The sequence below is a fragment of the Sinocyclocheilus grahami genome, unplaced genomic scaffold (genome assembly GCF_001515645.1).
Source record: "Sinocyclocheilus grahami isolate Dianchi unplaced genomic scaffold, SAMN03320097.WGS_v1.1 scaffold242.1, whole genome shotgun sequence".
Classification (NCBI taxonomy): Eukaryota; Metazoa; Chordata; class Actinopteri; order Cypriniformes; family Cyprinidae; genus Sinocyclocheilus; species Sinocyclocheilus grahami.
The window spans coordinates 79,507-95,336 of NW_015505421.1; the positions used below are offsets into that span (position 1 = coordinate 79,507).

Sequence of the window (15,830 nt, forward strand, 5' to 3'; positions counted from 1 at the left end):
CACGGTTATCTCCTTACAGTTCCTACTCTCATAAAATATGCACAATGCATGTTGACCTTTAAACCTTTATTTAACTTTCAACAACAGATATTTCAGCACAATTAATGTTTTTGCGCTGATTATTAATTGTCTGTTTTCCGTCTGTCTGTCTGACGCTGCGCTGGCGCTCATTCAGTAAAGATTCAAATTTAACACAGACTGTGGGCAGACCCGATTAATCGATAATGAGAATCGTTGACGATGATTTTCATAATCGATTTTATCGATTAGTTGTTGCAGCCCTAAAGCTGACTGACTTTTCAGTATATGCGCTACATTCAAATGATTGGGGTCAGCAAGATATTTTTGAAAGAAGGCTCTTATGTTCACTGAGACAACACCAATTTGGTAAAAAAAAAAAAGCAGTAAAAACAGTAATATTGTGAAATAATATTATAATTTAATATATGCTTTTAAGATATTTTGTAATGTAATTTATTCATGTGATGGCAAAGCTGATCACTGATTTTCAGAAGCCATTACTCCAGTTTTCAGAGTCACATTATCCTTTTCTCAATTAACTCAATTAACATTTCTTCTTATCAGTGTAAAAAAAAAAAACTTTGTGCTGCCTTTTTTTCTTTTCTTTTTTTTAAGCTGTGATACATTTTTAGTACAAAAGTATATAAGGACCACAGTCCATTATATGTTTTGATGTTTTAATTACAGTATTTTACATCAAATATTTTTATTAATGACCGCTAAACTGTGTATTTGACTGACCTGCGTTTCTAGTTTAATAATCAACCTTATCACTCCAAGTTCTTTTTCATCTTACATAAGACCGAGTTACTCAGATCAGTATTTCACATCTCTTTGTTTACTTGTTTGGTAAGTAGCCATGTAATAAGTGGGATAACATGCAGTCAGCCGGTCGTTATCACAAAATACACTCCTTCAGGGTGAGTCGAGACGTGATCGCCTTGTCAGGTGGTGTTGGGATAATGAACGGCTGAATATACCCGATTCTTTATTTAGCATGCATTAATCCGAGCTCTGACGGTTCTCAGGGTTTGCATACAGTTTGTGCTCTTTAGGTGGGGTCAGTGCCTGTACACACAGCTGCCAGCCTTTCACGATGAATCACTGGGGAGGGAAGTGACGTGATGTGAACAGCATTTAAACGTGTGTGTGTGTGCATGTGCGTCAGTGTTTTGGACTGTTTTCCTTTGGCTTTCTGGTGCCTTTCAAACGTACACGTGTAGGTAATGCTGTGTTTTTATACTAAGTCAGTGCTATGATCTGTTTGCCAATTGTGTGGATTGAATTCAAATGCATTGACAAACGGGTCCTGAAGGTCTTTAGAAATCTTTTTGACACTGAAATTTGTACATTTATGTAAATATGTGTGTTATAAATGTCCTCACTTGGCAATTCAAGTGTGGTAATGTCTGCAATTTGTTTTCGGTCTGTCTGGTGTTCGTTTTGCTTATACATTCAGTTTTTCCTCATTGTTTGAGTGCTTATTGGTAAAGTGATTATTGTAGGAAATTAACATTTGTATGCTTGTTAATCTGAATAAATCATTGTCAAGTTTTTTTGTTTTTCCCTTTATAAAAGTCAGACTTTGCATTTCTTTTACAAAGCAAAAGCAAACAAACAGGTTTTTGTGCGAAACAGGCAGAGTAATAGCATTTAGAATCAGACTTAAATGATACAAACATGTTAAAACGGAGCCCCTTTTTTTCACCATAGCATTATTCACTTACATTGGTCTGTCTCTACCCAAGAACATTGCCCTCTCTTTGATTTGTTCATGTGGAGCAGGTCAGTGGAATGCATCGCTACATGAAAAGGAAGCATGTTTCTGCAGTGTCTTCCTAAAGGAGCCAAAGGTTCCTAGAGGAAGGAAAAGCAGCCCATTGTTTTCAGCAGTTATTTCCATTGGCCGTGTTGATTGGTTCTTTTCCTTAAGTGCTCTTTGAGGATTTTTATGTAAACAGTCAAGGGAACCTGAAGAACATTTTTCAACGTCAACATTTGGGTGCACTTTATATAATTAAAGAGGGTCACATGTAATGCAATTACTCATTTCTATTGGCTGTTCTTGATGGTCGTTTCTGCCTGGCTCATATGTGCACTAACTGCTTCTGGTCTTTCATAAAATATATCCTCAATTATTTGTAAGCTTAAACAAAAGGTTTTAATAAATTTAAATAATTCAGTGCTTCACAATTTCCTCTTTTTGTGTATTTGCAGAACGTGACATTTTTCATAGATACATTTCTTTATGGCTCAATTAAAAAAGTCGCTGATCTTAAATGGCTACAGAATGGCTCAGCTATAGAAATTAAATGGTTTTTGTATGCCAATAAATGGCTTATGTTAATACGTAAATTATTTTTAAATAATTATTTAAGTTGTGTTTCAATATTTATGCAGTTCAAGATTTATGGTTGACAAAATAACCTTATAAAAATCATACATAGAGTGTAGAGTATGTCATTTGGAACACAACTAATGTGACTCTGTCATACTGATGCTTTTCTTTGTTTCTACAGAAGTGGCGCTGAAGGTTCACCTGAGTGATGCTAGCACTCATCAGCCTCTCGCTGGGGTCACCGTGGAGATCTTCACTAACCACACCCCTGTTGCCTCGGATATCTCTGGTGCCGATGGCAACGCCTTTATCAGGTTCCCCTATCGCCTTGGCGACCTTCTTGTAGTGACGGCAACCAAGCGTGGCTACGTACCCAACTCTATTCCATGGCGACCAAGCAGGCTTCCTGGTAATGACCTCATATTGTTAATTCTACATGCTCGTTAGCTCTGTTTTACATTTAGATGACCTTTCCTGTCATCTAATGCTCACGTAAAGTTGACTTTAAAAACTGAAATAATTTAATAATACTGTTACATGTCTAGCAAATCTCAAAATCAATATCCATTTTTCATGCTGTACATTATAATGTTGCAATGCCTGAATTCACTAGTAGCATTTAAAACACTAGTAGCATATAAAAATAAATAAATAAAAAATTTAGAAGTAAACTATTAGTGTTTTTTTTAATTACATTAAAAAATATAAATAGTAAAAATATGGATGTTTGTAAATTTTATGTGGCACCTCACTTTTTTTCTGTTCAACTAAACAGATTCTGAAAATGCTGAAAAGTCATTTTCTTTTTTTCTTTTCAGCGTGTCTTAAAGCCTTATTTCTTTGCTTTGATGATTGTATTAATGGGATGGATTACTTCTACTGTAACTCTTGGAGAATGACACATCCTTTGGGGCATTCTGAGGATAGAGGATCTGGGATAGGAAATGAAAACTAGAGTGGAGCAGGAATGTTGAAAGCTGTTAGAAATAAATAGAATGTTCCATTACATCTAATGAGATTAACTAGCTGCAGATGAAAGAAAATGCGCCTAAATACCTTAACACAGCACAATCGCGCAGATGTTTCAGGGTACTGAGATTGTTTAGTAATACTTTGTGGAGTGGACAGAAGATCATACTCTTTCTCCCTGTGCAGATTAATAGCAATAATAAATGAAGCATTTTCAGTGGAGATGTATTGAGATGTTGTGGATTCTGAGCGTGCAGGCCTGGTTGTGATTCATCTTCCTAATTATCAGTTTGTTTGTGTGTTTTCAAGTCTTTTCATCTCTCAGTCTGGATCTGCTTCCTGAGAGGGCTGCTACGCTGATGGTGTACGATGACGTGGTGCAGATCGTCTCTGGATATCAAGGTAACGGTCACACGTGTGTGTGTGTGTGTGTGTTTGAACAGGTTATTATGCTGCCTTTTGTTCTGTAAGTCTTGACATTGTGAATCTAACTCAGTTATGTTTTTTTAATCATTGTTATGGGTTGTGCACTTTTAATGTTGCTCCCTCAAAATGAAAAAAGACAGACTCACAAATATCTGTTTAATATTTATTTATTTGTTTTGTTTTGTTTATGCCCGGCAAAAAAAGAGAAACATGACTTAAAAGTATTCTTAATTTTATGTGCTCTGTAATGAATCTTTAATGGGGATGTACTTTTATTGTTCACACATGACAACACACATACACACAGTGCTTCACTAGGGAATGAAAAGAGTGTGTTAATGAACTACCTGTAATGGAGGAGAGAGTGAGGGTGTGTCTGGAGTCAACGGCCCGACAAATCCCTAGTGTCGTGTGTGTGTTTGTACAGGTCAGCATGTTTTTAATCATAACATTTTAAACATTCCATTTAAAATCATGTTCATATATTGTCACTTTATTGTGCTATGTAAACACTACAAAAATAATTTTTAATCTGTATTTTGGGGAAAACTTTTTAGATAACTAAACCAAGTGTGATTTATATATATATATATATGTATGTATTATTTTATTATATATAAAAATGGTTAAAGGGGTTAAAAAAAACTTTAACAGTCACTACTGTTCAAAAACCTGGGGTCAGTAAGATTTTTAGTAATACTTTTATTTAAATTATTGACAGGTAAGATTTTTGCATTATGAAAAAAAATCTGTTTCAAATAAATGGTGTAGTTCTCACAAAAAATATTATCAATATTTTTAATTGATAGTAATGCATTGACAATAATAAGAAATGTTTCTTGAGCACCACATCAGCATATAAAAATGATTTCTGAAGGATCATGGTGTGTTTGTACAGGTCAGCATGTTTTTAATCATAACATTTTAAACATTCCATTTAAAATCATGTTCATATATTGTCACTTTATTGTGCTATGTAAACACTACAAAAATAATTTTTAATCTGTATTTTGGGGGAAACTTTTTAGATAACTAAACCAAGTTTTTAACTAAACCAAGTGTGATTTATATATATATATATATATGTATGTATTATTTTATTATATATAAAAATGGTTAAAGGGATTAAAAAAAACTTTAACAGTCACTACTGTTCAAAAACCTGGGGTCAGTAAGATTTTTAGTAATACTTTTATTTAAATTATTGACAGGTAAGATTTTTGCATTATGAAAAAAAATCAGTTTCAAATAAATGTAGTTCTCACAAAAAATATTATCAATATTTTTAATTGATAGTAATGCATTGACAATAATAAGAAATGTTTCTTGAGCACCACATCAGCATATAAAAATTATTTCTGAAGGATCATGTGACACTAAAGACTCGAGTAATGGCTAGGGTGGCCATTTCTATAACACCACAAAGGAGAGCACTGCACTTTACAGCATTCATCAAGATAGGATAAAAACTGAAAAAGAATCCTAAACCAGTGACAAAAACATTTCCATTAAGGGACAATATTTCCCTCCTTAAATGGATTTCCAGGGACTTTTATTTTTGTTTGTTTGTTTGTTTTTTACCTTTTTAAGGGGACATTTTCTAACCTTATTAAATGTGTAATCTTTCATGTAAATTTATATACTGATTCAATAAATGTAATTAGAATAATAAGACACTGTAAGGCTGTTACTAATCAAATGAAATCAATATCAACAAAATCTATCTTTTCACTCCAGAAGTGTAATACAAGTTGCATCTGAAGTAGCATTTACTGTAGATGTATTTACACCGGTTGTTAAATTCTGTTTGGAGATTAAACAATTGCATTTATGCATTCATCAAGATAGGATAAAAACTGAAAAAGAATCCTAAACCAGTGACAAAAACATTTCCATTAAGGGACAATATTTCCCTCCTTAAATGGATTTCCAGGGACTTTTATTTTTGTTTGTTTGTTTGTTTTTTACCTTTTTAAGGGGACATTTGCTAACCTTATTAAATGTGTAATCTTTCATGTAAATTTATATACTGATTCAATAAATGTAATTAGAATAAGACACTGTAAGGCTGTTACTAATCAAATGAAATCAATATCAACAAAATCTATCTTTTCACTCCAGAAGTGTAATACAAGTTGCATCTGAAGTAGCATTTACTGTAGATGTATTTACACCGGTTGTTAAATTCTGTTTGGAGATTAAACAACTGCATTTACACTGCAGTGACTTTTTTTATTCAGAAAGGATGCATTACATTGTGACAGTAAAACATGTATGTTCAATGTTACAAAAGATTTCTATTTCAAATTTGTTTTCTGTTTTAACTTTTTATTATAACTTTTATAACTTTCTATTCATCAAAGATTACTGGGGGAAAAATTCCATAACAATTTCCACAAAAATATTAAGCAGCACAGCTGTTTTAAACCTGGATAACGATGAGAAATGTTTCTTAAGCATCTGTGATTCAGCTTTTCTATCACAGCAATAAATAACATTTTGCACTATATTAAGATCAGCTATTTTAAACCATAAACTATTTTACTGATCACAAACTATTTGAACTGTAGTGTATTTTGCACCCATAGTACTGAGGGTCTTTATGTTAGTTTAGTGGGGTACTAAGGACCATGTGGGCTATAGCTTAGTCTCATGTCTATGGTATGCGAGATCTGCCACAATGGAAATATAATGACATCACCTCTCTCAAGAGACACACGCTGCTATACCAGCACTCCATCAGCTACTGATCTATTCCATTTGGAAGGAGAGGGAGAGAGATGACAGAATGGAGCTGCATGTGTTATAAGCAGACATTAGGTTAATGATTTGCCATCCATGACATATCTGCCATCTTTTCTTTTTGTGTGTGTTATGTATGTGTGTGCATTTACATCTGTAGGTTCAAAGCTGCAGCCATGGGTGCAGTTCCAGAGAAGAGCGTTGAGTCTTCCTTCTAATGCAACCTACACCAACCTGACCGCCTTCTTAACTGTGAGCAGTTCTACACAAGACACACAGTACTTCCCTTACCTGCAGGGACTTCATCCCAACTACACAGGTAACACATGAGAGAGCTGAGGACTAGGGATGACATGACACATAATTTTAGTAGTCATTACTAGTGAAAATCAACAGCAGTGAATTTTCATATGTAATGTTATGATATTTTGTCTGTGGGTCTGTATATTAATTGATTGTGACATTTAGGTATTGAGGCAAATATTTAATTTGCATTAAAAGTGTTGTAATGAGAAAATGTAAATGGGGAATGCTACTTTTTTTATTGGAATCTTTAAAGTTATTTTCATTCTGAATTGATCAGTTCTGCTTTTTAAGAGAAAGTTCTTCAGCTCTGAATAAAAAATTGTTAAACCATTACAGAACAAGTTCTGTCATCCATGATGATTTATGCTGTAAACATGAGTTCACTTTAAAATGAATGAAATGTATTTTCTGCTGTGGTTGTAATTATAGTGGATGGCTTGTTATTTCAGTCTGATACTGTTTTAGATGTCTCATTATAAATATTTAACATAGGTCACCAAGTAACATCAAGTGTGGATCCAACAATGTATTAAAATAGTTTCCCATACAGAAGTAAAAATAAATGTCCTTAAAATCAAGCACTGAAATGTAGTAACATTACAATAAAATGCACTGATCAAATGAATCACTACTTTCAGCAAGGATGCATTAAATGGATCAAAAGTAACAGTAGATACATTTATAATGTTACACAAGATTTCTATTTCAAATACATTTTCTTTTGAATGCTCTTTTCATCAAAAAAATGAAAAATAAATATAAATCCTGTATCACGCTTTCTACAAAAATGTTAAGCAGCACAACTGTTTTCAACAATGAAGATAATACAACATTTTCTGAAGCAGCAAAGCATATTAGAATGATTTCTGAAGAATGATGTGACACTGAAGACTGGAGTAATGGCTGCTGAAAATTCAGCTTTGCCATAACAGGAATAAATTACATTTTAAACTAAATTAAAATAGAAAAGTTATTTTAGATTGCAATAATGTTTCACAGTGTTACTGTTTTTGCTGTATTTTTAATCAAATAACTGCAGCCTTGGTCAGCATAAGAGGCTTCTTTCAAAAACATTAAGAAATCTTACAACCCCCCACCCCCTTTTTTTCTCACCTTGTGTATGTCTTTTATGCATACTCCGTTTACTTTTCTTTCTCTAATAGGCAGTGATTGGAAGTTCGAGTTGACTCCTGTAGCTGCTATAAGTGTCCATCTTTTGGGAAGCGATGGGGCGGAGCTTCATGTCAGTGAGCCAATCAGTGTGAGCGTCCCTCTTCCCGCAAACAGTGGCTTGAAAGAGAATGATCACATCCCCGCTTGGAGGTTTGACCCTAAACTGGGTGAGTTTATAACACACATTCATCTTATAGTAGATATTCAAGCATTCCTGTTTGGAGCATGTGAACGTAAATCACATGAACTGTTACTAACAAATCACATCTGAGGGGTTATGCAATGAATTGTTACACCAAAGGTGCTGAAGGTGTTTCCTGCCCGAGGCGAGTTTACTGTGTGTTTGTATGTGAGGTTGTGATCTCTTCAAAGCCTTCAGATTTCCTGTCTTCCTGGTTTCTGAGGTGAATAAGTCCAGAAGGAAGTGTTCAAACCTGAGCTGGGTGGGAATGATGTCGGACTGTTTTTGAATCTTTCTGAAGGAAATTTAATGGAAAGATGTTTCTCAGGTCAAAAACTCAGAAAATCTCTCACACATACAGATCTTTTTTTTTATGACTACATTTTTAAAACAAAAAAGATTTTCTTTGCGTTTAAGGTAGGGTCACCATAAAAAGACTTATCTAGCCAAATAAAGAGACATCTTGTTAAAGTTGCTGTTTTTGCTGTGATTTTTTTTAAATCTGTGACTATACAGATTTCCATGATGAAAAGGGAAATTGTTCAGTAGGCAAATACTCAAATAATGGACAAACACAATAAATCTCTTCCAAATCAAATCCAAGTCACAAGGGGTTTTCACACTGTGGCTTTCAATTCTAACCCCAGACTGAGGTGGGATTCACAGGATCTTGTGCCAAAGGGCTTTGAATTTTTAACAGATACATCATAAATGTATTGCTATAAAAATGTTACATTAGACATCTATGGATTTTCTTTATCAACGAAGTTGCTTTGAATTAGTTGTGGATGACAAGCGACGCTGTATTTCTCTTATACTTGAAAATCTGGAGTCGCCTTTCTGTTGTTTTGAAGGCTTGGTGTATCTGCTGGCTTGTTTTAGGCTTAAGTGTGAAGTGGCACTGGGACAGTCATCTCTATATGCTTTATTTGTCTGGAGCGCTGGGTCTCTGTGAGCATACACAGAATTTATCCCGCTATGATCTGACAGACAAGGGTCTTTACCTCATGAACCTGAACTCTGAATATCCCATAATTTCCCGGTGGTACGATAATCATTGCTATAATTGCAGCCCAGAGCCAATCTGGTCATTTCTTCAGTTCAGACTAAATTGACCCATGATTCTCAAAGACAGCGATTTAAAAGTTATTTTTTTAACTTTTTCTGTCCTTGCCATAACTTCTTGGGTCACATGCGGTAATCTTTTACAATACCAGTCTTTTGAGACATCCTTTGTTGATTTTGAAAATATGTAGTTGTGTGCATCCCTAAATATATCCACATTTATTATGTATTTCAGTGGACATTTGATGTATTTTTGAATTTAGACATATATAAAATTATCATGAAAATAGACATTTAACCTGTATATACATGTCTGTGGCTTTAAAGCGGAGGTTTAAAGCCACACTCAGAGTCCTCTGGGGGGTAATGCTGACTGTTGACCGCTAGTGTAATTTATAATGCTTTCAACAAATCTGGAGGCTTTGCTGCAGAAGCCTGAGACTCACTTCAGCACACTCACACACCCGCAGCAGGATGGAAGAATCCAGTGTTGTGTGCGAGAGGCAGCAAGACGGGCAGTGATGGACCAAAATATGTGCACACAGGATCTTCAGTGAGTTCTTCCACTCTGTAAGCTCTGATATGTTGTGATTTGAATGTCTATTCGGCCAACCAATTAGCTGATAATTAATTTCATATTATTGCTGATAACTAATAAATGTTTGATGATAAAATTTATATTATTTATAATATAAAAGTCTAGAAAAAAGTCTAAAAAAAGTCTAAAAACTAAAATTTATAAATTTTTAATGCTAAAAGTGAGTTGAGGCCTCACAACATAATGTATAGTATGAAAAACTGATATTTATTTTGAGATTTGCTGAAAATTCCATTTAGCAGTGCTATTACATTATTAGTGATTAACTTTAAGTGAGCATTAGATGATGGAAAAGGTTCTCTAAATGTAAAAATAGAGGAAATGAGCATGCAGTGAATGAATATATGTCTAAATCTAAATCAGATTGCGAAGAGGGACGGGGGAGAGACACAGGATGTAGGATGAAGTATTAAGAAAAAACCCTTTCAGAATTCATAACTTCAGGCCTCTTCTCTGGGACTGCTCTGTTATCACTGTTGTCTCCTAGCAGCCGCTCATAAACAGAGCAGAGAAGGAGGTTGAAAACAGCGACTTGCACTAACTCGATTTACTCTCTTAGGGCACAGAGATGTAAGCTGCTTTGTTGTCTGCACTCTGCTGTGACACTGGGATAAAGACTAGACTAAAAAGCCCCTGGCATCATGCAGCATTTAATTACACTGTTCCTTTTTTTTTAATAATTAGAGAACTACAATGAAAAATTGTCAGGCTCTGCAACATAGTAAACAAAGTCACCTGGTTTCATATTTGTGTGTTAGCTGCTTTTAAATGCTCACATTTAACACACTATGCTCACTGTGTCTCTGAATCCAATGTAACTATTGATTGTGTGCGTGCCTATATGTACACATACAGTTGTGCTCATAAGTTTACATACCCCTTGAAGAATTTGCAAAGTGTTAATAATTTTCTCAAAATAAAAGGGATCATGAAAATTGCATGTTGTTTTTTATTTAGTACTGTCTTGAATAAGCTATTTCACGTAACGGATGTTTATATATACTCCACAAGACAAAATAATAACTGAATTTATAAAAACGACCCTGTTCAAAAGTTTACATATATTAATACTGTGTGTCATTTCCTGGATGATCCATGACTGTTTTTATGTTTTGTGATAGTTGTTCATGAGTCCCTTGTTTGTCCTGAACAGTTAAACTGTCGGAACAATCCTTCAGCTCCTGCGCATTCTTTTGTTTTCCAGCATCTTCTGCATATTTGACTGCTTTCCAGCAGTGACTGTATGATTTTGAGATCCATCTTTTCACTCTGAGGACAATCGAGGGACTCGTACATAACAATTACAAAAGGTCAAAACATTTACTGATGCTCAAGAAGGCAACACGATGCATTAAGAGCCGGGGGTGTAAGATCATACCCCCCCCCCAATTACAGAGTTGTGCAAGAGGACTGTATTGTTAAGAGTGTGGAAAGATGTCCAATAATATTCCTGTGCACAAACAGTCACGTGTGGATGGAGATAATTGTGTGTAAACAATGCTGAATCATTCTTTAGCCTCTCTCTTCTGTATGTGCACATCAGCATTTTGCTCAGTACACTGTGTTTGTGAACTGTGTAGTCAATGCAGTGTGTGATTGCTTATCTGGTACAGATCAGATCAATAAAAGCTCTAGTGCTTATGGAGAAAAAGCTAAAATACTTACCTTGCACCAACAAATGATGAATTCCCTCTCATTATGGTTGTCTACACTACAGTAGACAAACATTGTATATGTTCTTCTTTACCTAAATTAGTTTTTCTTTTCTTTCCTCCGTCTTCATTATTTAGTCCTCCATAATCCTTCCATCAACATACACTGCCACCAAGTGGCAACAGATGACCCCATCCTCAAATGTGTACCAATTTACATATCAGCTTGGTAAATTCAACATGTGCATTCATTTCACAGTGTAAATGCAGTTACGACTCTTGGAAATATTTGAAACATGAATCCTATTTAAAATGTTCATTTTTATTGGGAATGCATGACCACCCAGATTCAGATCCTGATAGAAGCACTTCCTGTGGTTTGTGTGGTGTGTGTTGGCATAGTTTTAATCCTCGCCTGACCCCATAAACAATTGGCAAAGCATCTAGGCAGAATAATGCAGTAGAAAGTCTAATGAATGCACTGTACGTGATCAATAGAGAAACCTGATAGGATGACCGTAGAGTGTAAGTGTTTCGAGTGTTATCTGCACTGCCTGGTCTCAACGCTCGACTCAAATCACCTGCTGACTGCAGATGTCCTAAAGATTGAGGGTTATATTCCCTTTGTGATTAATTAAATGACTGTATTTTGTTGTACTTTAGTTGTGATATCGTATTTAAAATATTTATTATACAAATATAAAATGAAATGAAGTATTAAAGTATTTTAAGTATAAAATAAAGTATTAAATGTGTTTTATATGTGTGTTTTGTGTGTCTGTGCAGGGGCCTGGTTGAAGAGCAGTCTGGGATACATCCAGAGAGAGGGGAAGCAGTTAACTCTTACATATATTGCCCCTCAGCTTGGCTATTGGGTTGCAGCCATGTCTCCCATAAACACAGGTAACACTCATTCATTTCTGGACATTTTGTCTATTTTTCAATTTTGTTTAGATGACTCCGCAGTCTTTGACCCTTTTATATGGCCATTAATGGAGAGAGGAGCCCGATGGGCAGACATACAAGGGCTTTGTGGCAGACTGAGTTATTGACTTCTGTAGTTGTTTACACATTCGCTGTGCTATTCCTATTCACCAGCTGAGAGAATAATGTCAATATGTGGGTGGATTTCAGTTTGGCATGAAAATAACTTTTATATGAAATATCTCCTGTTGAAAAGTGTTATCGATTGATACTGTAGAGTGGAGGTCAGGAGGACAGTGGAAATGTGAATAGGATGGATGGATTCCTCTATGCTGAACACCAAGTATGTATGTTTTGTTGTAGGTCCAGTGGTGGCGAAGGACATTAGCACTTATCACACAGTCTTCCTGCTGGCCATACTAGGAGGCATGGCCCTGATACTGCTCTTCCTGCTCTGTCTGCTGCTCTACTATTGCAGGCGTGTCTTTTTTGTCCGAAGAAGCATAAAGTCTCTTAAAAACTATGTGCATTTACTGCTAAAATGTAACATATAGACAGGATGATGATGCATCATCTGATATAAGGGAAATAAATTGATATGTTAAGAGAAATAAATTGCATATAAATTCATATGTGGCATATATACTGTATATATATATATATATATATATATATATATATATATGTGTGTGTGTGGTCGAGGAAAATTTAAGTTTTTCCCTTGTGTTTATGAGAGCATGTTTCTGTGATTTCAGGAGGAAGTGTGCCCGCTTACGCCCTGCCCACAGGAAGTTCACTCTATCCTCCACATTAGATGCCTCTAAACGAGACCAGGCTACTTCCATGTCACACCTGAACCTCATCAGTGAGACTCACCTAGACCACAATGGGGCAGAGCCAGACATGCACACACCTATGCTTAAACCCACCCCCTACGACTCCTCCACCAATGAGCTTGCAGCTTCGCACGGCGAGCTCCATAGCCGAGGATCTAACCACTACAAACACTCAGTAGAGAGATTTCCCCTCAAATCGGTTTGTTCAAACAATCCTTCCGAGGGTTATGATTCCCCAGTGGGGCGTGGGGAGTACCGGCGGAGCTATACATCCATCGTGACTTCATCCATCCATCCCCTCCACATGTCCATCTCGTCCTCGTCCCCCCAACCATTGCATCACACCACCTCTGCAGGACGACTCTCTTCGGAGAGTAAATCAGGCTTGCGCGATAACCGCATAATCTCTCCTGTTTCAGCCACATCCACAAGTCCTGCCGGATCCCCAGAGCGGGAGCAAGGAATCGAGCGGCGGCCAGCCGACTACATGCTGTCCCGCTCCGTAGACCATCTGGAGCGTCCCGCCCGGCTTCCCCGACCTGGAGCCCTGCTCTGCTGCACCTCCGAATTGCAAGTCAACCAAGGGGAAGAGACCTACCGCAAGGCTCGTCCCACCCTCGTCATCCCTGCCCACTACATGCGACTTCCAGGGACACACCCTCTGTCGGGCCAAGCGCTTCTTTTGCAGTCGGATGTACAGAGCGAATTGGAAAGCATTCAGGCGGAACTCAGTGCGTGCCATCAGCCCCAAGGCCAAGTCCTGCAACCATGGTGCAAAGGAGAGCAGGAAGTGGGGACGCAAGGGACGGGGGACAACCGAGGTGGAGGAGTTGAGGAGTGGACGTTGCAGACGGCCACTCTTCCCGCTGATCTCTCCATCCCCAACTCACTCAGTCAAACAGGCCTGGATGTGGTGCAGATGAACGGAGAAGATCAGCTTCTGGCCGAAAAGACTTTGATGGAGCTCAGGGGGGGGAAGCCGCTCCCCCATCCCAGAGCTTGGTTCGTGTCACTGGACGGCCGCTCCAATGCCCACATCCGCCATTCGTACATCGACTTGCAGAGGGCAGGATGCAACAGCAGTTGTGTCGGAAGCAACGATGCCAGTCTGGACTCTGGGGTTGATATGAGTGACATCACACCGGGTCGGCGTTTTCGTGAAAAGGTCAGGGGTAAAACTGAAGTTGGGGCTCAGCCTGCAGTGTCTGTGGTCGGATATACACCGCTAGTGTTTGTAAAGGACTCAAATGCTAATGCGGAGAACAGTGGTAGCCCAACACCAGTCTGCAGCCCTGAAGAACACTCTCTAGGGGAAACAGAGAGGGAAGAGGAAGACGAAGGGACTTTGTCTCCCCCGTTGCCTCCACCTGAGCTATCTTCACCACCTCCTCTCTCTGAGCCTGTGGTTGAAATGGCGGAGGAGACGGGGACAGATAGTGATGTTTTCAGGACTGAGGAGACTCAAATGCACATGAGCAGCAGCCGGCCAGATAACCTGGTCGTCCCTGATGATGGTGGTGAAGACGAGAACAAGAAGAGTCCGTGGCAGAAACGAGAGGAGCGACCACTACTGGCCTTTAACCTAAAATGACATGCCTTTTAAAAGGATATTCATCAAAAAAAATGAAAATTCTGTCGTCGTTTACTCATGTCGTTCCATGCCTGTATGACTTTCTTCTGTGGGACACAATTAAAAATGTATTTTTGTCCATACAGTCAAAAACCAGATTTAGACTCCATTGACTTTCATTGTATGGACAGAACAATTGAAGCATTGTTCAAAATATTGTACTTTCTCTTGGAGAACATAAAAGACATTATAAAGGGTTGGAATGCCATAAGGGTGAGTAAATGCTGACAGAAGTCTCATTTTTAGGTGAACTGTCCCTTTAAGTGCTTCCATCATGGTCTCTAGCTGGACTGTTGAATGGAGTTGCCTTATGAGCGCAGGTCTGTGCGTGGCTGTTTGCCTGTGGCAATGAAAGCCATAGCACAAATGAATATCAGAGCAGCTCTGCCTCACATCTGTACGAGGAAGAACAAACTGAAGCTTTCAAGAAAAAAAAACACCTTAAAATACCAATCTAATGCACATCTGCTATGGCTTTCCAGACATACACTTTGAGCAAAAAATATTGCAATCCATTGTATTGAAGGTGAAAAGTTGTTTAAGCTTTATGAGATGCTGCTGTTCTTGAGCAATATGACATCTAGTGGCAACACATGTACACTGCAACTACACCTCTTAAGTGTTTCCCAGCACTTATTTTTGAACATTTTATGGGATGACTGGAGGAATGTCTTCCTCATCCTGATGGGTTAAAAAACACATAAAACCACTATAATGGGATCAACAGTCTAAATCTCACCCATTTTCAGTTTTATTGGTATAATGAATTCATGAGTAGAATACAGCTGAAGCTTTGTGAATCAAATAAGTTTACATAATGCATCATTTGTTCTTTTTAATAATTTTGGCTGTGTTGTGCACAGATTTTCAAATGTGTATTTCTTCAACCTTAGGATTACAGTAAGACTTGCCAACATTGCTGGTCAGCTTCAAAGCAGCAGACCCACCTGTTAAAGAAAAAAAAACTAT

At 37.3% G+C, this 15,830-nt stretch overlaps 1 protein-coding gene across 1 annotated transcript in view; it reads left to right on the plus strand.

Annotated features, from left to right (window-relative positions):
• LOC107597961 (protein FAM171A1-like) overlaps positions 1–14,903 on the plus strand; it is a 24,233-nt gene extending 9,330 nt beyond the window's left edge. The window contains exons 2-8 of the mRNA XM_016289173.1: positions 2,541–2,768; positions 3,638–3,730; positions 6,657–6,815; positions 7,966–8,142; positions 12,258–12,374; positions 12,759–12,873; positions 13,151–14,903. Coding sequence (XP_016144659.1) covers positions 2,541–2,768; positions 3,638–3,730; positions 6,657–6,815; positions 7,966–8,142; positions 12,258–12,374; positions 12,759–12,873; positions 13,151–14,822 — 2,561 coding nt within the window. The 3' untranslated portion in view covers positions 14,823–14,903. The remainder of the gene's footprint in view (positions 1–2,540; positions 2,769–3,637; positions 3,731–6,656; positions 6,816–7,965; positions 8,143–12,257; positions 12,375–12,758; positions 12,874–13,150) is intronic.
• The last annotated feature ends 927 nt before the right edge of the window (positions 14,904–15,830 follow it).